This window comes from Tetrahymena thermophila, assembly GCF_000189635.1.
Source record: "Tetrahymena thermophila SB210 genomic scaffold scf_8254630, whole genome shotgun sequence".
Classification (NCBI taxonomy): Eukaryota; Ciliophora; class Oligohymenophorea; order Hymenostomatida; family Tetrahymenidae; genus Tetrahymena; species Tetrahymena thermophila.
The window spans coordinates 53,310-76,675 of record NW_002476399.1 but is presented as its reverse complement, the minus strand read 5'-3'; the positions used below and the strand labels follow the sequence as shown (position 1 = coordinate 76,675).

General features: G+C 22.0%; 5 protein-coding genes across 5 annotated transcripts; 4 read left to right on the top strand and 1 right to left on the bottom strand. All coding sequences in view use genetic code 6, as the record gives it.

The window, feature by feature from the left end:
- Positions 1–2,118: 2,118 nt before the first annotated feature.
- On the top strand, positions 2,119–6,786 carry TTHERM_00757780 (ubiquitin carboxy-terminal hydrolase; the record flags this gene model as incomplete). Its single annotated transcript, XM_001016960.2, has 9 exons — positions 2,119–2,140; positions 2,253–2,356; positions 2,418–2,544; positions 2,624–2,756; positions 2,829–2,970; positions 3,034–3,443; positions 3,492–3,624; positions 4,485–4,971; positions 5,030–6,786. The coding sequence occupies 9 exons, from the start codon at positions 2,119–2,121 to the stop codon at positions 6,784–6,786; spliced, it is 3,315 nt and encodes a 1,104-aa protein (XP_001016960.2).
- Positions 6,787–8,495: 1,709 nt separating this feature from the next.
- TTHERM_00757770 (hypothetical protein) lies at positions 8,496–9,844 on the top strand (the record flags this gene model as incomplete). The annotated part of the gene is made up of 3 exons (XM_001016959.1): positions 8,496–8,573; positions 8,731–9,636; positions 9,698–9,844. 3 exons carry the CDS (start codon positions 8,496–8,498, stop codon positions 9,842–9,844), a joined length of 1,131 nt encoding a protein of 376 aa, XP_001016959.1.
- A 488-nt stretch (positions 9,845–10,332) lies between these two features.
- TTHERM_00757760 (MORN motif protein) lies at positions 10,333–12,545 on the bottom strand. The gene is made up of 5 exons (XM_001016958.3): positions 12,267–12,545; positions 12,023–12,172; positions 11,543–11,675; positions 11,185–11,486; positions 10,333–11,031 (listed from the first exon to the last, which is right to left on the bottom strand). The coding sequence occupies exons 1-5, from the start codon at positions 12,435–12,437 to the stop codon at positions 10,522–10,524; spliced, it is 1,266 nt and encodes a 421-aa protein (XP_001016958.3). The 5' UTR covers positions 12,438–12,545; the 3' UTR covers positions 10,333–10,521.
- Positions 12,546–13,700: 1,155 nt separating this feature from the next.
- On the top strand, positions 13,701–15,676 carry TTHERM_00757750 (hypothetical protein; the record flags this gene model as incomplete). Its single annotated transcript, XM_001016957.2, has 2 exons — positions 13,701–15,567; positions 15,630–15,676. 2 exons carry the CDS (start codon positions 13,701–13,703, stop codon positions 15,674–15,676), a joined length of 1,914 nt encoding a protein of 637 aa, XP_001016957.2.
- Positions 15,677–17,753: 2,077 nt separating this feature from the next.
- On the top strand, positions 17,754–22,784 carry TTHERM_00757740 (transmembrane protein, putative; the record flags this gene model as incomplete). Its single annotated transcript, XM_001016956.3, has 7 exons — positions 17,754–17,846; positions 17,909–19,351; positions 19,689–19,704; positions 19,791–20,340; positions 20,389–22,215; positions 22,294–22,511; positions 22,570–22,784. The coding sequence occupies 7 exons, from the start codon at positions 17,754–17,756 to the stop codon at positions 22,782–22,784; spliced, it is 4,362 nt and encodes a 1,453-aa protein (XP_001016956.3).
- Between the last annotated feature and the right edge of the window lie 582 nt (positions 22,785–23,366).

Sequence of the window (23,366 nt, the reverse complement as noted above, 5' to 3'; positions counted from 1 at the left end):
AATACGTTCATAAAAATTTTAATACATAATTATGATTTAATTTATTAATATAATACTCTCCCATATCTTAAAAAACTAATATATATTTAAATCAACCAATAAATATGTTCTTTATTAAAATTGTTCTCTTTCAAATTATTTCAATTTTTTTCATAATTTTATTAAACTAAACAGTTTTAATTAATAATTGAAATTATTTTTAAAGATTGCTTATATAGATTTGTTTTATGAGTACAAATAGCTTTATACTTGATAAAATAGCACTTAATAGTTTAATTTTTTAAAAACTTTAAAATATCACCTAAAATTTATCCTAAAGTCTGTGAATAATTATTTATTTATTTTAAAATTAAATTTTTTTAAATAATTTAATATCAAAAGATATTAAAAAAATTTTATTACTTTTAATATTAAGTAAAATTTTGAAAAATTTAACTTCTAATTATATATGAATGATTATCGATTTTGTAAATTTATTTCTTAAGAAAGTTAAGACTATTTTGGAAATGTTAAAGGAGATGTTAATTATTTTAAAATAAACATTTTTTTATAATAATCAAACACAATTGAATTATATTTTCAGGATAATTTACCTTTATTTTGAATATATTTTTTAAACAGAAAAAAATAATTTAAAAATATTAACTTAATTCTTTATAAATTTTTTACCAACAGTTTAAATTAAAAGGATGAAAATTTAATCCAAAAGTTTATTTATAAAGTTAATTAATCATTTTTTGTTAATATGAAACACTTAAGTATCTAATAAATAAGGATTTTTACAATTTCTTAAATTGTTGTAATCATATAAATACAGTAAATTTTATATTTAGAAATAAATATATTGTTTAACTATAGAAATAGTTAATTCTTGAATATATTTTAACTTCTCAAATTATTTCAAAACAAATTTAAATTAAACAAGCTCTATTTTCAAACAAAATTAAATCATTTTATGATAATTAACACTACAAAAAGATAAAATTTTTAAAAAAACTAATATTTTTATGAGAAAAAAAAATATTTTTGCTAATAAAATAATAATATTATTAAACAAGCTAAATAAAATAAATCAATAATTCTATTGGAATTTAAACTAAAAGATAAAAAATAGATTTGTTTACAAATTTTAAAAAAATAATAATAATAAATTTTAATTTAAAAAGATATTCAAAAAATATTTAAAGTTAAATAAAATAAAATTAATTTATCGTTTTTTAATAAGTATCTATTAATGTTAAAAAATGTTTATAATAATTAAAAATTCAAGCTTAAAATATATGTTAGGAACTTTTTTTGTCATATTTATTTATAGAAATTCATATAAGTATTTAAATATATACCAAAAAATCAAACTTTTTGTATTTTTTGTATATATCTGTAAAAACAAAAGGATGACCATTTTTAGTAAGATAATTTTGATATCTAGTGTTCTGTTTAATTAATGACAAATTAATTGAGAATAAATGCTTTAAAAATTTTATTTGATGTAAAAAGCTAGTAATGAAATAAAGAAATATGATTTATACTTATATTTTTAAGTAAGATATGACTTGAGACAAACCTATTAAAATAAATAAAAAATTTTTTAATACTTAAATAATAATTTAAAAGCTGAATTCTAAGTCGAAGTTAAGGGTGAACAAACAAATAAATTAATTAAAATAATGGAATTTGGTAAATGAGTTATTTTAATAAAGAGTGGTTTATGTAAAATTTTGTTTACATTGATTTAATACATATTACTAATTAGGAAAGTATAATTAATATGTTATGAATGCATTTTGCAGTAATACTTTTGTTATAACATTAGAGAAAAGCGTTTGGATTTAATTATTAAAAAGTAAATACTAATCGATTGATTGTGTTTGCAAATTATTCCTATTAATTAAATCTCTAATTTTATTGGTAAAAAGTAATTGTTTCTTAAAATCAGATCAATTAAATAATCAATTATCAAAACTAAAATTTTGCAATATTTAGTTAGACAGACAAGCCAAAATTCGATTGCTTTTTTTAAATCATTTACTGACTAACTAACTAAGTAGCAAATCGATTATATTAGGAACATACAAAAGTATTTGAACGAATTGGATTTTAAAAGGAGGATTAAATTTTATGGGCATCTGCGGCATTAAAAGTTAATAAAGTATCATAATTTATTAGATACAAAATATATAGATTGTTAAATATTAAGATATTTTTAAAGCAATTCATATATGGATTTCAAGCTTTTTTTAATTTATTTTTAGTATTTGCAACTGAAGACTTGAGGAAATCATCATTGAGGAAAAATAGCAATAAACAGTTTGTAGAAAATGTAAAATCACCTTTGAAGAGAGAAAATAAGCTGAATGTAAATAGATGTTTAGAAATTATGGACAAAATGATTTATTGATTTTGTATTTTTTTAACAGATAGATTATTGTCAGATCCCAAACGATATACATCAGAGTAAGCAGAGATATAATGAATTAACAGACTAAGATCCTCTGGGTTTGGTCGGTATATCAAATTTAGGAAATACTTGTTTTATCAATTCAGGTAAAATATTTCAAATAGAAACTAAAAGTTCATTTTGAGAGCTTTAAAATAACTCAGTTTCATTAAAATAATTTAATAGCTCTTTAATGTCTTCTGAATGTTTAACCCCTAATGGATTATTTCTTGAGTGATTTACATAATTAAGAGGTTAATACAAATAATCCACTTGGATCTAAAGGTAAAGTAACTTATGCTTTTGCTGATTTAGTGAAGTAATTAATTAAATAGTTTGTTTAACAATGCAATTTATGGGAGTAATTTATTGATTTTTATTGAAATAATAGCATGATATGGTGTCAAAACAATAAATACATTGTGCCAAAAGTATTTTTAAATACTATATAGTAGTTTTCTGCAATATTTGGTGATGGTTCACAATAAGATTCTCAAGAATTTTTGATATTTCTACTTGATTTACTGCACGAAGTAAAGAAATAGAGATTATTTAAATTAATTGTGTCAGCTACAAGTATTTTTCTTTATAAAAAGGATTTAAATAGAGTCAAAAAGAAACCTGCAATTGAAGATAAAGATTATTAAAGTGATCAATATGAAACATATGCAGCTGAATCCTGGAAAAATTATCTTCTTAGAAATAAATCTATAGTAGTAGATCTCTTTCAAGGACAACTTAAATCAACACTAAAGTGTTTAGTTTGTGAAACTGTTTCCCACAAATTCGATACTTTTATGTATTTGAGTGTTCCAATTCCATAACAAGACAAGAATTAATCCAAAGGCATAATATCTATTGAAGATTGCATTGAGGAATTCACAAAAGAAGAAAAGCTTGATAAAAGTGAATGGTGGCTTTGCACTTCATGTAAAAAAAGAACGCCCTCAACAAAAAAAATAGATTTATGGAAGACTCCTAACATTCTGATTATCCATTTAAAAAGGTAATTAAAAATATAATTGAAAAGTCAGTAAATATTTATTTAAAATAGATTTTCTTTCACAAAAGAAAACAGAGGAAAAATCAACAAATTTATAGATTTCAAAATTACTCAATTTGATCTCAGCTAAAAAGTTTCAGGAAAAGAAAAAATGAGACCAATTTATGATCTTTTCTCAGTTTGTGTAATAAATAATGACTTAAATAAACTAGATGATTTTAAAAAAAGACATTATAAATTTAGAGTTATTAAATCAAACTTAAATTTATCTCAATTAACAATCTTTGAGAGTATTTTTTAAATAATATTCAAGTGGGTTTTTATAAATAACCTAAATAAAGCATCCATCCAAATTAAGGATTTTTTAAAGCAGATTTAAAAAAGAATATTATGAAATAAATTAAAATATTGACAATTTTAATATCTTGAGTTTTAATTTTTAAATTTTTAATCTAAAATTAAATTATTTTGCTAATCTATCATCATTTCAAGTGTTGAGAATTTATTATTCTATGAATAATTGTTTAAAAAATAAAAATTGATGTTGTAGAAAAGAAATATTATTAACCCAATATACTTTCAAGAAGAAATTTTTTATATTTTATTTAATTTCAATTAATGCTAATCATATTTTCTAAATAAATAAAATTTTACAAAATTAATTTCTTCAAGTAATTAACAATGATTAAATTTGATTGAAAAGCATTATTTAACTGTTTAAATCCCAATTTTTTAAGTTCAAGCTAGATAATACCTAAGCTAATGTATATCTTATTGGTACTATATGTAAAATGATAATGAAAATTATTAACTAAAACCACATAATTTTTTTTATACTTTTAAATAATGTTTAATTATTCAAATAAAATAAAATCAAATGTTTCATTCTTTAAATGATGATTTAAGATTAATAATTAATGAATTTAGATCAAATAATTTACAAATAAATATTTAATTTTTTACATAGCAAAAAATAAAGTTCTTAAACTACTTTATATCAAAATTACTATCAAAAACATTCTTACACTTTAATTTGTTAAATAGAACCATTCTGGAAATTTAGGAGGAGGACATTATACAGCTTATGCAAAGAATAGAGATACTCAAGATTGGTATTTGTTTGATGATTCTAAAGTTTATTACGTGAAGAATCCATATAAAGAAATAATTTCATAGAAAGCTTACGTTTTATTTTATTCAAAGACAAGTGTTGATAAGTTTTAGAGACAAACTATTTCAAGACCAGAATTTTGGCCTCACTTTATAAATAATAGTAATTCTATTATCAATTAAAATTCTTTGAATGATGGAACATAAAATTAAAAAAAATCTGTTTCTGCACTCAGCATTCAGAAATAAGACTCAAGAGTAAACTAACAAAATATTCTTAGTCAAAACAATATCTCTTCAGTTAAATCAACTCCTTAATAAAGTAATGGCAAATAATTTCAGAATTAAATAAGCTTATTTGATGACGAAAACAGACAACAAAATTTAGAAAAATCAAATTAAATGACAAGCAGAAAACAAAGTAATTTATCGATTTTTTCTTATTTATTTATTTATTCAATTTATTTTTGCTTAAATAGATAACAACAATGGAAATATGACTCCAATTTATGAATAAAAACCGAATGAGTTCTAAGAAAATTTAGATCGCAGCCCTATCATCAAAGGAAATAAATAGGGCGACAGTTTTATGAATGATAGCGATTTTATGCCCAGTGTAATCGCTTACAATTACACTAAATAAAATTTCAATGGTTAGAGACCAGAAAAGCTTGAATTAATAAAAAAAGATTAAAATTTGAATAGTTTTTCAATTAAACCTTATCCTTTAAACGAAGATGAGTACAATAACTAAAACGAACAATCTCAACAAACAAATTAAAATGAAATGCAATCTTAAAGAAGCTTTGATTAAAATGAAAACAAAAATTTTAAATTCAAAGTGAAACGAATTTCAGTTAATAAAAGATAAAATAATTCTGACTCAAAAGATAAACTAATTGATTAAGATAAGTCTTTAGCTCAAAAAGACCGTCTACCTCCATTAATTTAATTTAGAAATAATCACGAATTTGAAGAAAACTCTTCTTTTCTTAACTAAGAGTCATAAACAAACTAATCAAACTAAATCGAAGACGACAAGAAAAGACCCTCTTTTTAAAACAATACTAACAATAATCATGATAGCACTTTTAATAATTCTTATAATAACACTAATAATAATACTAATATAAATTATATTAATAATATAAGATACTAACAAAACAGAGAAAATTCTCCAAATTTATCATTCTATCACAATTCTTCCATGGGAGAAATACCTTCTTTAGGTTCAAAACAATACAAAACTAAAAATAGTCAACACACTGCTACGTACAAGGGTGGAAATGATCAACACTTAAATGAATACAACTAAACATTTGAAGTTAATTAAAAGATGAGAAATGGTAAGTAAAATCATATTAATGACTATCAAGATATATTTGCTAAACCCAATTAGAACGGTAACTATTTAAACTCAAACCTACCAAGAATAATATAAGATGAATATAATGACTAAATTAAGCAAAATGGCACAACTTTAAACACTCAAATAAGTATTCATGAAAGACAAAGTTTAAATGGTTAAAAATTAGAAAGATTTAGTGATAGGAAGAGTAGGAATAATTTGAGAAACAATGAAATAAACTACCTTGTTTACGAAAACAGATAGGGTTCTCAATCTAATTTCATGGATATCTACTTAGAAAAGAATTAAGATTAATAAAATTAATTAATGAATAATCCCCAAATAAACAGATAGTAAATCTAAACAGAAACTCAGAGGCATCTCAGCTATGACTAAGCAGGCAGAAGAAACAAATACAATACATATACACCTGAAAAACACAAATATTTTGCATAAAATGAATCAAAAGAAGCTAAAGCTAATACTTCTGTAGCTGTATAAATGTTAATCGACAAAAAACTCACATACAAACCTCCACTTAACAATAACAGGATTAATTCAAATGAAAACTCTTCTAATCAATTAATTATAACAGATTCCTCTTCCAAAAATAAAATTGGGAATTAATCTTAAATAGATCCAAGATAAATCTTAGCAAGCAGTTTTAATTCAAATTAGAATTCCAGCTCTAATTATGAATCTAGCCCAGTTAGAGCAAAAAGAACATCGAATATAGCATCTAGCAATTCAAACTATAAATATAACAACTCTATTTAACAAAATAATTCAAATAATTTCGTAAACAATAATAATAACAACTAAATTTCAAACCACTACCTCAATAATATGAATAGCTCTCCCTAAAAAAATTATATTAAAAATCATTGAAACTAATAAATTAAAATATATTTATGCCACCATTATTTATTTTCAAAAACTATTTAGAGTAATTAAACTTAAACTAGTTAAAATTTATAAATTATTATTAGAATTAATATTCATTTTGCATGCTATTATTGTAAATAATTATTTTTAACTACTAAAATATTAAGAATAAAATTGAAGCAATTTTCTGTATTTTTTGTTATCGAAAAAAAATTAATTAAAAAATTTTGTAAAAAAAAATTCATTTAATTTTGTTTGTTTTATTAATAAACAAAATTAAATATTTAGTTTACTTTCATTTTTAATTTATTTGATCTTTAAGTAAATTGAATTTTAGTGCGTGTTATATTACAATTTTTTGATTAATAGTCTTTTTATATTTAATAAGTTGAATGAATTTATTTGATAAGAAATTTAATCTAGCACACTAAATTGAATAATAAATATTTTTTAAGATTACAATAAATAAATAAAACTAGAGAATAAGATAAAATGATATTTTAGGATTATTAAAATTTCTATATTAGAATATCTACTTCATTAAAAAATAAAAATATAGCTTTTAAACTTTTTGAGAGCATTTGCTTTCATAGAGAGAGAGAGAAAAACTAAAATCTAATTATTTCTGATAATTTCAATGAATTACCCTCACTTTTTGATTAATTTTAAATTTAAGCGATTAAATTAAATTTAAGATTAAATTTAAAATTTTAACGATAAAAAAGTGATTCAATTATTAGTGATGATGAAATAGAGATTGGATGCATCAAACAGTTAGTTGAAATAAAAATTATTTTATTATTTGACTGTTATTTATTGGTTCTCCTTAAAAAACATTTATTTTATTAACACTTAAGTTGTAACTAGCTTTAATATTTAAAAAATACTGTTTCAAAGTTTAACGAATAAATTTTTACTGTTTTTGAATTTAATTGAATGAGATGAGATTCATGCTAGACATTTTATAAAATATATTTGCTAAAATATAAAGTATAATTGATTTTAGATATAAAGCAAACAATATAAAAATAATAAGAGAAATAAGTAAATCTTTATATAATATTTTAGTATAAAATTTTAATACTAAAATTTTATTTTTATCTTTAAAATTCTATTTAAATTTAAATTTGAAATATTTTTTATTTACTTTGTTTAATTTTTTATGAATTTAAAGATAAATGAATCATTTATGTTTGCTTTTAATATCGTTGTTAATTTGGGTATTAAGAAAGATTAATTAAAAAATTTAATAAATAAATAAATAATTATGCGGAGTAATCAAAAAGAGAGTGTTTTTAGAATTATCTTTTTTGCTTGGTGTTATTAAGTAATTGGTAATTAACTCTTTAATATATGTTAAATTTTTTGAGCGAAAAAAAATTTAAATTTGAAATTTGTAATTAAACAAATTTAATTGATGAAAGATATAATAAAAGTAAATTAATTTATAATTATTAAATAAATTAGTAGCAAATTTGATTTTGAATTTAGAAATTTACCACACATATATCATATCATTAATATATCAATAAATACGCTTTAATTGCCTTTGTTTGCAAATTATAATTAGAAATTAAATTATTAATTAATTAATAATACTTTAGTATTACAAGATAAAATCTAAATAAATAAATAAACAAACAAACAAATAAACTGACCAGTGTCTTATATTTAAAAAACAAGCTTGCGCAACAAGGTTAAACATCTCATAAATGAAAATCCCAGAAGTCTAAAGCTCAGAAAATACTTGCTAAAGGATCAAGAAATCTATATGGTAGCAGAATGGATAGGTAGCTAGTTAATTTTAAAAATATTGCAGTTTTAACTTTGATTTATGTTCATTTAACATAACTTTGCATTTTGATCATAATGATCAAAATATTAAGTTTTTTATAAAAAATGAAGTTAATTTTGTTTGAATATTAATCAATTTTTTAATTTAAAAAGTCAATTAAAAATGAATCTACTGCTTAATTTTTAGTTTAGAGAGGAATTTTGTCTTAGAGAACATTAAAAGTAGATAAGACTAGGATATTTAGACCTAGTAACACCTTATATAGAATGTAAACAAGATCCTAAAATTCCTGTTAAGAAAACTAAGCTCCATAAGATGAAAATAAAAAAAATTTATCAAAGGAAAACTCATTAAAGCAAACTTAAAAGAATAAAGGGAATAAAGAAAATATAATTTGCGTGATTGGTTAGCTCGAATCCTACGAAAAGATAAAAATAAACTCTTCTACTAAAATATTTAACACAAATAGTCAAAGATATGACATAGAAATTGAGGATAGCGAATAGCAACAAAAAAAAATCATTAAAAGCTAAGAAAATATTAACTAATAATTGAATAGGGTTCCTCTGTAAGAGATAAACTCTAACTGCAACAAGACCTCATAATATCAATAAATAAAACCAATTTAATCTAATAATATTCTTAGTAATTTAATGGATGCTAGTATGGTAAAGATAGAGGAAGAAGACTTACAAGATGAAAATGAAGACGACAAGAACGAAAGAATTTTGCAAGAGAAATTTAACCAAAAAAACAAAACTCTAGAAAGCTCTCTAAATACATCTATAGCAAGCACTAATCTTAGCTCTTCTACAAATTCTTTAGTGCAAAACTTAGGTAGCAATATTAACAAAAAGTAAATGAGCATCTAAAACACAGAAAAGAACGAAAATGTTGAAAGTTCATTTAAAAAGTCACCTCTAATCAGTTAATTTTAACTGAATGATTACTTAGATGGATATAAAGTATACAAAAAAGGTGAAAAACTCTTCACTTTTAAAATTTTCAAAGAGGATTTCTTAAAAATCCCCAACTAATTCTCCAAAGTTATTACTCATGTAAATATATTATATTCATATAATTTTTAGATTTTTAATGTTTTAACATTGAATTTAATAGTCTCAAGACGATGATGTTAGCAGCGATGAAGACGTTGTGAAAGGTGGAATCAAATTTAATTACAAATCTATCTTAAAAGAGATATATACTGAAGCACAATATTTAAATGCCCCATAACTTGTTTTATCAAATAAGCTCTTTGCTTGAAGAACAAAAGATAATAAATAACAAAATCAAAATGAATGCAAAAAGTTAACTTAATAATGCTATTTAATTATAAAAACAAGAAAATAACTAACCTATTAATTAATTATATTTAAAATACTTCTTTTTCAATCTGCAAAAAACAAACTATTCACTAATTAACTAATTAAATAAATAAATAACCAAAACAATTAAAACATCTTATAAAACAAATAAATAAATCAAAAGTTAAATTTTGATAAATAAAAGAAAATTAATTAATTTACAAATTAATAACGAACCAGTTCTTCATTTTAACAACTCTCTTCATGAGAGTAATAAAAATCATAAATAAACATTTCAAACAATAGCAAAACCATAAAAAAACAAAGTTAAATTTTGAGAAAATAATTATTAACAAACAAATTCCTCTTCACTTTTGAAGAAGTAATTAAAAAATTGATAATAAACAAATAATAGTCTGATAGGAAATAATAAAAAAACACTTTGTTAAATAAATTTCTTAGAGTGATTGATTTCAATAGTGATATTATAAATATTTTATAAAAAGTTAATTAAATACTAATAAAAAATATTAATTAATTAATCGTTTTTATTAATTTTGTGTTCCAAAATTTATATTTATTTATTTATTTATTTTTGAATTTTAAAGCTATATAAAAATGCAAATTAATTCATTTTCAATTCAGCAAAATTTCTAGTTTGTTTTGGCTCCAGCTTCCTGTTACTTGTTACTTAGTTTCATTATTTAAAGTGTATACACCAGCTCCATCTATTTCATCATGTTTAAAACCTCCAAAGTATTGTGATCCATCAATAAATTGGATGAGACCAGTTCCATTTTTCTATCCTTCGAAGAATTACCCTTCATATTCTGTCCAAAGACTCTCATAATTAGCGAAATCATTATAATCTACAGCTAATTTCTCCTAATTATGTGATTACTTATTAAGAATATTATGATATATTCCTCTTCCGTGATATTTGTTAGATGACCATTCACCTTCATAAATTAATTTATTATCACGTGAATAATATTCTCCCAAGCCATTTATTTAATCATTCAGAAATTCCCCAATATAGTAGCTTCCATCTGTAAAAATTAATTTTCCTTTCCCTTGTTTTTAATTATTCTGCAACTATCCTTCATAAATACTTCCGTCTTAATATTTTCTGTGTATAATTGTATTCTGTAAATAAAATAATTATAAAATTCATATTCATTTTAATAACATATTTTTTAAAATCTAATTTTCAAAATTTTTAATTTTCAATAAAAATAAAAATAATAAAAAATGATGAATTTTTAAAATAATAATTAAGAATAATTTAAAGAGTATTACTGTTGTTATTATATTTTAAGGAGAAATAAGATTTATTTTTTATATTGGTATTGTGTTGATGATTGAAGTGGAGACTGGATGTAAATTAATTTGACTTGAATACATTTTAGTAATAACAGGTATTTTTTATACTCTCTAAACTTTAGGAGTTAGTATTACAGGACTCAAGCTTCTTATCCTAGTTGTTGTACTAATATAAGAAGTATTTTAACTGGTAGTTTAGTGCTTATTAACTCTATTGTCTAGGAAAAATGAATTATTATTCATATTAGGAGTTAGAGGGAAAAGGACTTTTTGTGAATCTAAAAAATAAAATGAGTAAATTTTTGATATCGTTATGATACTACTTAAAAATTACTTTATCTGACTGGATTTTGATACATTAGAGATATGTTTTGGCTTAAATTCTGTGTAACTAGACTATTTTCTTGCTCATAAGATTAATTGTTAATTCCTTTAATAAAATTTATTGATTCTATTGATTGTTCGTTCTACTTAATATTTTGTTTAAAACAATAATTATTATAATTTGAAAAAAATTTATTAAAAAAATCATAATAGAAATGTTTTATTTTTATTTGATTGGACTAAATTTTATCAGCAAATAAAATATTTTTTAATAAAAGATTTAGCTAATATTTTAAATGTTCTTTTTTTAAAAAAATTGCCATTAATATTTAGAATACACAGTCATTCTTAATATACACCCAAGTTCTACAATATTTAAATTTATGATTGAGAAATGTAAAACTTATTTTAAATAGAATAAAGAATAGAATATTTTATGTTTGTTTTAATAAAATTTTTTTTATTCTGATTAAATAATTTAGTTACTTACTTTTTCATTTATCTCCTTTGAAGTTTGTAGGGTTTCTAAGCAATCTTAATTTATAGTTGTTTCTTATTTTTTTTAGCTAGAGTTTTGAACTTTACAAATAGGAGTACTATGATATTAAGTAGGCAAAACTATCTTTTGCTCTTTCTTCACCTTTATAAGTAAAATTATTATTCAAATAATTGCGTAACAGATTGGCTACTTAAAGATTTTCATTTAATTATTTTAAATAATTACTAAATCTTACATTTATAATTGGAATTTGCTTGGTAGATATATGCACTAGGTTAGTAGTATATTTGGGAATCTATATGGTTTTTACATAAGTTTTTGGATATTATATATAAATAGGGCTACGATTAGATGAGCAGCTTCGATATTAAATAATTTAATTAGGTGCTGTATTTGTAACTTTCATGGAAAATATATGAATATCTATCAATCTTTATTTATATATCTATAATTTATTTACTTGTTTATTTATTGAAAGTGGTTAAATAATTTGAAAGTATTAATTTGTTTGCTTATCAATTAATTATTTAGCTAGAAACCAATCCTATTGATATAAATATTCTATTGAATCTTTTCATATCTCAGCCAGCTTTAAAATATAAATGATATATATATTTCATTAAAAACTAAGGCAGATTTAAATTAATATTTGAGTACATCCTACTAAAAAAAGATTGGATATCTTTATTCCGACAACAAGGATTAATATGGAAATTAACCTGAAATAATTTACAAATCTATCAAGAAAAACTAATTTTAAGAATAAATTTAAGCTTAAAAAACATAAAAAGTTTATATTTAAAGTAAAGATAAATAATAATAAATTGTTTTAATTACATTGTATTCCAATACTACCATTAAGCTTTTAAAATAAAATTAAAATTTATTTATGTGGGCTTATTTTAATAGCATGAAATATATAAACATCAGCAATACTATCAAAAAAAATCTAAATTTGTTCAAATAAAAGTAATATGAGCAATCAAATATTTCTCATTTAAATCTTAAAAATTCACATTATTTTTAAGTTATTTTTTTTAAATTAATAATATTTAAAATATTTTTTATCAAAAAGAAAAAGGGAGTGAAGCAAGTAAATTTGTTTTTATATATATAATTTTTGTTATATTCAAAGAATTTTAATTTTTGCAAAATTTAAAAATAAATAAATAAATACCTTCCTATTTATTTAATCTCCTAATTTTAATTTTTAATTAATTAAAAAAAAAGCCAAACTCCCTTTTTAATTTTTTTGGTTAATAGAACAGTAAGGATATTTATATTTAAAAGTATTAAATTTAAATTTTATTTTTAAATATTCTATAATAAATTAATATATTAGTGAAAGAGTAAATTTATACTGAAATATTTATTAAAACTGTTATTTATATTTTAGAAAATAAATATAATTTACTCTAATATTTTAAAATTAAATTTATGTAAAAAATTAAAAAAGAAATAAATCACTAATTGATTTCATGAATGTATATAAATTACTTTGAAAGTTAATCAAAAAGATAATGTAGGTAAATAATTACAAAAGAATAAGTAAGTCATTCATTCATTCAAAAGCTTATTTTTAATTTAAAATGTATAAAATTTACAAATTATTTTTAATTACTTTAATCTAGCAATCACTTCAAATTAAAAAAATTCCTTTTTTAAATTTATGGTGCCTAAATAAATATTCTTTTTAATAACTAGCATAATAGTCTTGATTAAATCTGAAGGTTGTGGTCTTGGGTGCTAAATATGCTAATAGGATCAATGTACTTTATGTTTACAGAACTTTGAATTAGATACATCATTAGGACTTTGTGTGTATAAATCTTGCGAGTAAAACTTCTACTTTCAACCTAATTTAGATTTAAATTATTCAAATGGTAAATGCTAATCGCTATGTGATCTTTCTTATATTGGAAATACTATATAGAACATATGTGTGTAAATTGCATAATGCTCTGTTGCAGACGAAATAAGCTAAAATATTCCTTATGATTAGGAGTTATTGGATGTTTAGATATACAAAAAAAATTTTTACTCAATCATCTATAACTAGTAAATATAACTATTTAGCATTGATGATCTAGAATTTTACTCTAATCAAAAGCTTTAAAATGGAGATTTAAAAGCTTTTAACGTTAATGGGACTATATTATTACAAAGTACAGATAATTCCATTTCAGTTTGGGATCTAACTTTAGATAAAAGGACCCTATTAATAGATTCTTAAACTCATATGATAGGATAGAACTCCTATTTTAATTTTGTAAAAAGCAATATCTTATTTGTCCTCTCATATAATATTGGTAATGATACCGTTGTAGCATATCTTGTAGATATGTCTAACTTTTAACTATATGAATTTTAAGTTTAGTTGAGTTAAAGCATTGTTTCTTTAACCATTTTATAAACATTTATCGTAATACATAATAAATAAGGAATTTAGATCGTTCAGTACAACATTGATTTTTAAAAAATTGAAGTTGAATTCTACTAGTAATAAAATGGAAACTAATGTATTCAATTCAATTCTACTTAAGTAAATACTGTTATTTAAATTCAAGGAAAGTTATTCATAGCTTTAGAAGATAATCTCCTTGTCTATAATTTGAATCAGTAATCTTGTTAGAGTCTTTAGCTTGATATAACTTAATTTACCTAAATTGAGGGTAGTAACTCAAATCTATTAATATTAAGCAATTAAACACTGTATATGATTTCTAATTTAGATTAGCAAAACTTAGTGATTTCAAAAATGTGTGAAAATATTTTAGATTTTAGTATCGTCTCACTGCCAAATAACACCTTAGAAATCCTAGCTTTACTTGGAAATAGTACCTTGCAAATTTATTAATTAACAGATTTGTAAAGTTCTTTTTAATTAATTTACTCTGAGCTGTTAATAGACTATAATTTTGAAACTATTATCATTCTTTCAAATATATAATAATATCAAAATGCAAATAACAACTAAATTTATTAATTTTCTTTAGTGGGGAGATTTGTGTAAATTTTAAAAAGAGATTCTATGTAAAATACAATTAATTCCCAGATTATTGGTAATTATTAATAGCCATTTCCAACACCCAATTCTTAAGCTGTTTAAATTGCAATATTATACTCTTATATGCAGTTAGTGTCTTGCCATTCAAATGGAGATATCATCTTTTACGATATTTCTGCTGCATAATATGCTGAATTAATGTTAAAATTGAATCTCGCTAATAGTGGTTGTATAGACATGATTACTTTTCTTGATTAAAATTTAATTGTCTAAATGTAAGATAGAATATTAATAATTTAGGGAAAAGATTGGACTATCCTTTAAGAAATAGCAATAAATTAATAAACATAAAATGTATTAATTACTAGCAATAACGATTAATTAGCCATTATTCTTGATTCATGCATGAAAATTTTAGATGATCACCTTGCTTACATATATGATGGATGTTAAAATGAATTTTTGGGCTAATTATAATAAATAATAATAGTGAAAAATAACATTTACATACAAACACCAAGCTCATTAGGTATTTATTAATTTAATACATAATAAGGAGCTTATCAATAAATTTCTACTTATAATGTTTAGAATCTATAAATTTAATATTTTACGTTTTTCAAATCCTATTAGAGTGAATAAAATAGAATTCTGAATAATTTTGATTTAGACGTGTTAATAATGTATGATAACTAATTTAACATCAATCTTTTAAATAGCGATCTTTCTGTCAATTATGTATTTCCAAACATTTAATTCAGTTAGATATTTTAAATAGTAAGAGTATAAAATGATCCAAGCACTTACTTTGTAATTGGATTGTCTGCAACAACAAAGCCATAATCATAATTATATTTCATTTAAGTAGGTTTATCATATCCAATTTAGACATACTCAGAACCCAATTTTCCATATTTAGATAAAACAATTTTTCTTTAAACAAATTCTGCAAATTAAAATTACTACTGTTATGAGAATATATTTTTCCTCAACCAAATAACGATATTCTTACAGGCTACAAGCAAAATATATATATAAGATTAATATAGTTATAGTTATATAGCTAGTTTGTAGTACTTATAAGGTCAATCCTTTGTAAGTAGTATAATGTACTCAAAAGGAACTGAGTTAAACACTTTACAATTTCTAGGTACTCAATAAGGAACTTTAGCTTTAAGAAATTACTTAACTTATAAATATTAGAGGATTGATGTCTAAAACTCATTTAAAAACAGCTAAGATTTTATATTAGAGTTTTAGCAAAGTAATTACTTAGGAATATATTTAATAATAACTTAATAGCAAATTTCTATTTTCAATTTATACACAAATGAGTTTCTAGAATATTTTTAAGCTGACGATACCAGCATAAGCTTCAAGGAATGTTTAATTATAGATAAAATATATTCTATTGTTTGCTTTAATAATAACCAAATAGCCATAAGACAATTTTTCACAAAAAGTTAAATAAATTATTTTAAAACTGACAATTAAATTACAGGTTTTATTTATGATGAAAATTTACAATCAATCATAACATATGGAGATGAAATACTTCAATTAGATTTAAGTTTAAATAAAATTAATATAATATAAGCTAAATAATTAGGTCGGACCATATCTGTTTGCTAAACATCTTCTAGCATTTTAGTTTGTATAGATTCTAAACTAAACTTGATAATTTTTAACAAAAGTTTAAATTATCAGAAACAAATAATCACGCAATCAGGATTCTAAAGTACCTTAAATTTTATAATAGATGAAGAAAACTAAAATATTCTAATAATATAGCAACTTGTATATATAATTAGCTTTTAAGCTACCATTAAGAATTAATTTTAAATTAATGGGTCTATTGTGTAATATGGTTAACATGAAGACTTTATCATCATAGCGACTTAATAGTGTAAATTAAAAATAAAAATTTCCTTTTTATAAGTTCCTGATTTATGAAATCTTTAATATAAAATTTTCTAATTACCATCAAATATTTTTTTAGCAATTTGCAACAAACTGAGAAGTTTATTTAATCCCTAAAAATTTTTATTAAACTTAATTTATTAAATAATTAAATAGATATTTATATAATAAGAAGAGACAACTTGGTTTAGTAGGTAATAAATGCTCCTTCTAGTTTTTCAATTATTAAATACATTTACATAAATTTTAATCAATATATTGGATTTTTTTGCAATTCTATTGCTGTGGGATAATTATTTTTATACAATATTTTCTCCTAGCAAACAACAATACTATAAGATTCATAATAAGGATTAACAGTGTTTTAATTGATTGACATGTTTTATGATTTAGAGTAAAATATAATAGTTTTTATAGATTCTATTGGATAAATAGTGAGTTACTAAATAATTGGTTAGAGTTTCACTGTATTTAATTTAGCAAATATTTCTGACATTTCAGATTAATAAGAAATAGTATTAGGGATGTCTGTTGATTTTAATTAAAACTCTCTTTTTATCTTTTCAAACGCTAATATTTATCTTATGGATTACAGTTTATTTGGATTTTAATTCAAATATCAACTAATTGAATAAAAAAATCTTTTTTGTGAGATATAGATGCTTAATGATAATCAAAATCTAATTCAATTTTTATTAGTTAGCAAATAAAGTTTGATTTACAGATTTAAATAAAATTCTTATTACTTGAAATATGAATTATCATTCATAAACAAAGAACTTCAAGATATTAGATATGATGTTGGCAATGACACTTTAATTGCAGCTTTTAAAAATGAAATCATACTTTTTAATGGTTATGAAAATAGTGTTAGAAATAATATCTAAAGTAAATAAATCACTATTCCTATTGAAAAATTTCAAAGTTTTTTAACCAATTCAATTCTACAGACTTGGGCTAAATAAATAGTACAAATAGATATTAAGAATGCCTCTATTTTAAAAGTAATTTCATTAAAAAACAGTTAATTTATATCATCTTTTATATTCGATTAAAACACATTTAACTTATACATTGGGCTTAGCGATTAGTCTGCTTTGATTTATAATACAGAATATTAAACTATTAAAAATTACTAGTTTGGAATTATTAACCAAACAAATGGGTAAGTGAAATTCATAAAAATAATAAGTTCCTTTAAAATTTGCTTTGCAACAAATTTAGGATAATTATTTATTGTAGATATGACTTAAAATAAAACAATCTTGAATTTAAATCTAGCTTAAATAGCTCAAAAGCAAAATGACCAATTTTTAATTAATTTAGAGTATGACAATATTTTTAATAGAGTTATTTTTTAGTTTATAACTGACAAAAAGGTTTATTTATTTGATATGCAATCTCAAATATTAGAGTCCATAATAGGTATTTCTGAAGGTTACGATACATCTATTTAGCTTACACCTAAATACATCATAACTTCTTCAAGATTTTAACTTAATTTTTATACAAGAACTCGGCCTATTATTTTTTAGCTTGCTGTATCAAGGAGAAATTAAGAAAGTTATATAGTTCAATACTTTATTATCGAAGATTAGTTTGTAGTTCTTTAGCATTCTGATCATTTAGAAGTGTTTGTAATTTAAAATAATGATAATTTTGTTATAGATATCAGATAATATACTTATCCAAAAATTATGAAAATACTAATCGAAGATAAATTTATATAAGTATTTGGATTTCATTAAAATGGTGTCTTTGAATTATAATACAACACCTAACTTTACCAGTACAATTATAATTAGCAGAGTTAATATTATGGAACCAATACTGTTACATAATGCTACTTCTATCCGCAGAGCACCTCTAATTCTTAATAAATTCTAAGCTAAATACATTAGATCTTACCTATAACTTCATAGTCTATTGGGCAAAACGGAAGATAAGCAACTAATAATAATAGCACAAATATATATCTTTACATAAATTTAGGCTAAGATCAAATATCCAATTTAATAAAATAAATATCTGATTCCAATTAAATAAGTTAAATTTTATTATCAAAAAGTAAATTTGATTAGAGTGACTTAATTTTTTCATAGTCTTTATTTTTTGCATTGAAAAAGAATGATTTCCAGATTTAAGGTTATAACATTTAAGTGCAACCAATCAACCCAAATGAACCAATAAACATTACATTCGATGATAGCATTCAAAATTCTATTTTAGACTCTATATCAATTATAAATTAAGACATCTCGAACACATAGATAGCTCTTACAAACCAGCAAAAAATTGTGTTATCAAATATTTTAATTCATAACTGCACTATAAAAAATGGAATAGATAATTAAATATAGGGATTTATATATGCTTCAAATGTCACTTCGATAGTGATTTATAATTTAATTATAACTGACAATTATTTTAGCTCTTCAAATTATTTAAAATTTCTAATTTAAATTGATAATCATGTTTAAGTTATCATTAATAACATTCAAATAAAAAACAACTTTTTAGATTAGAATTTTTCTATTTTCTAACTAACTTTAATACAAATTTCAGAAATAAACTCTTTTTATGTATTTAATAATACCAATATATCTTAGGAAATAATTAGTTAAAATTCCAATTAATTATAAAAAATTTAAGATTAATAATCTCCAATTATTAATATTATCAGTAGCAATTACACAACAATTATCAATAGTAATTTTATTAGAAATATAGGACTACCTCTATTAAAGTATATTAATTATATTACATATTATAATAATTACAAGCTGACATTACTTAATTCTCTATTTGTTATATAATCTTGTTAATTTTAAGGTAACAAATTTGATAAATCCTTTTCAGTTATTTAGATTGAGTCATCAAAAATTATTTTTGAGTTTCTAAGTTGGGAGTAAAATACAGGAAATATATTAATTTAAAATGCAAATATTATAAGTGTGAATAATAGTGTTTTCAAGCAGAATGCTGCTATCGATGGAGCAGCTCTATACTTGTATAATATTCAAAATTCTACTTCTTTTGGAAATTCTACCTTCACTTAAAACAGAGCTGAAGGTAGTGGTGGCTCTATTTACATTTTCAACTCAAACTATCAATGCATACTTTAATTTGATTAACTTACAAGGATTTTTGAAAATCAGGCAAGGATTGGTGGAGGTGTTAGAATCCTAAATAGCTAAATTACTAACCAAACATCTCAAAATTAGTTGTTTCAATCAAATATATATCAAAATAGTGCTGAGATATATGGAGATGATCTTGCTACATACATCTAGGAGATTCAAATAAATAAATATATTCTTGAAAACTCTTAGCAAAGGAGTTTAAATTATACTTTTTAAATAAATCCTAGTCTTAACGAAAGGTATATCCATTACCAAAATAAAATATATTCAAAATAAATTATAATTAGTAATTTTATGAGCGGAGGTAAAATCTAATTGTAAGTGTTTTTCTTGGATAACTATTAAAGAAAAATTACTTTTAATAAAAATTATCTTCAGAATTAAAAATACCCAAAACTTATAAATGACGAGCTAATGAGCATGTAGGTTAATATTGAAAGTCTTTCTGGTTCAGTTGTATAGCTTACAGGAGACAAATTAATAGACTACAATCTTTATGATGAGCAAACATCTAGCTTTATTCTAATTGATCTTACTATTTCTGCTTAGATATCTTCTTCCATATACTTTTCTTTCAATACATTTTTGCAAAATATTTACTCTAATTAACTTCCTGTCTTGATACTAATTGAGTTTAGACCTTGTTTTGTTGGTGAAATTGTTTAGCTTATTACAGATAACATTTAGGTTTGCAAGTACTGCTCATTAGGATCTTATTCCTTGCAAGATCCTCTTCTGCCTGATTAGACTTCATAAGACTCTGCTTAATATTTGTCAAATTAATGTAAATTATGTCCGTCTTCTGCTTTATATTGTGAGGGGAACGAAATACAATTAAAAAACGGATATTGGAGAAAAAATTAGACAACTGATGAAATAGTTGAATGCAGCTAAATAAATAATTCCTGTAGAGCAGAAGATATAGGCAGCAGCTATGAAGGATGTGCTGAAGGGTACATCGGACCTCTATGCTTGTAATGTGATTTAACAGGGAAAGTATGGAACAAAACAGGTGTAATGTATTCTCCCTAAATTGAAAAAGGAGTTTGCTATCCCTGCTCTTAACCTGCTCTTTAGTATTTAATTCTAACTTTTAACATACTTTGCTTACTGTGCTATTTTTTATTTTGCGAAAAAACATTCATGTCCAACAATCTTTACTCTTCAACATGCTATTATTTAAGATAATTAAATTTCCTTCCTATTTTAAAGAATTCTTTTAGAGATTTATCAGGATATTATATCAAAATAATTCTCACATTCTTGTAACTTTCTTCAATCTTAACATCATCTCATGATGTTTTTTCTCTCAAACTGGATTTACCATTTATTTACATTGGTTCCTCTTCATACAATATTTCAGTTGGACTAAGTTGTATACTAGGCTAAGAAATATTCAGAACATATGGCAAAATAAAAGTTGTTTTATTAGTTTATTCTTTAATACCAATATCATTCTTAATTATAATTCAGCTTATTTTAGCTTTTATGAGAGTTGGTATCAGTGTTTAACCAAACAGTAAAAGAATGCTTTATTACAGAGCATTAACTTACATACATTTATTGTATTTTTTCTTTTTAACAGACTCCATACAATTCTTTTCTTCGGCCTTAAATTGTGTTCAAATAGGTAGTGAAAGCTATTAATCTATTGATACAACAGTGCTTTGTTCTGATTAAAATTATATAATTCACATATACTTTGTATCTTATTTGCAGCTTTCGCTCTTTTCATTAATCCCACTTATAATTCTATTTTAACTAAGAAGACATAAAAACACTCTCAATTATTGTACAGTGAAATATATATATGGATACTATTATAACGAATTTAAAATCAAATACTATTACTGGGAAATATTAAGAATTTATGTCAAAATATTAGTTATATACGTCTATAGCTTACTTGGCTAGTACGATAAGGATATCGCAAACAATATTATTATAGCTTTTATGGCTTTCTATCTGAAAATACTAAATAGCAACAAACCATATATAACTAAAGATCTAAACTAAAAAGAAATACAATGCTACATCCTTCTAATACTCAAAATAATTTTATTCAACTTTTACTTTAAATCAAACACATCCTAAATAATTGTTTAATCAATTATGTATTTAATAGATTACATTTTTATTTTTTAAATATTAGCGATATTGCTAATACAATATTCAAATAATTTTAATTCTAGATTTACTTAAGTACTCAGATACCTCCTTTAAAAGCTCCTGCCTGTTAAAATCTCTAAAAAAATTCTCAACATCAGGCAAGTTTCCTTTAAGACGTTCTAAAGATGGAAGCTAATTAAGAAAAATCTTAGTAAACTAATTAAATCTAAAGCTTAAAAAAGTATAAAGAGACTAAAAAAAAAGCTTGATAATAACCCAAAGAAAATTAGTTTTAGCTCATGTAAAATTTTTTTTAATTTAAATTAATTATACAATCAAAACTTAAAAAAATAAATTAGATCATCCTTTGACCAGACTATCATCCACAAAGATGCCAAAATCTCCTCTTTTAAAATCTTCATTTTATCAAAATAGACTTTCAGTGCAGAAATGCTTTGAATTTAGTTAACTAAATTAACAAGATTTACCAATCTTATAAACAACAAAAAATGCTCCAGAATCTAATCTCTTAAGTGCAAAATATAATGAAAAGAAATTTAATTTAAACTTTTGAATATAAAAATTTATTTTACCTTAATAGCATAATTTTATGTTCCATATAAAAATAAATGTTTAATCTAATTTGTGAAATAAAAAATAGAATTTCTTATGTTTTTTTCAAAAATAAAAAAATAGTTATTTTTTATTTATTTTAATTTTTTTTATATTTTATTAAATAATAGTTATTATTTTAATTAGTGTATATTTCTAACTCAAGAAATAATTTTCTGAGAATAGTAATATATCAATTGTTTAAATTAAAAAAATATAAATTAAGCATTTATTTTCTTCTATTTTCTATTGCGATTAGATTAGATGAGATGATATTAAAAATAAACAAATTAATAAAATTTTTTTTTTTAAATCTTTAAAGTTAAAAGATAAAATATATTTATTTTCCTAACTGTTTTTAGAAAGAAAAATTTCCATCTAAACAGATATCTTGATAGTTCATTTTAAGGAAAGCCTATCTTTTTAATAATAATTATTTAAAATATAAAAAGCAATATAATTTTTACTGAAAATAGTTGAAACAATTTATTTTGTTTTAAATAAATATTAAAAAAATAACAAAACAAATAGATAGATAGACTGG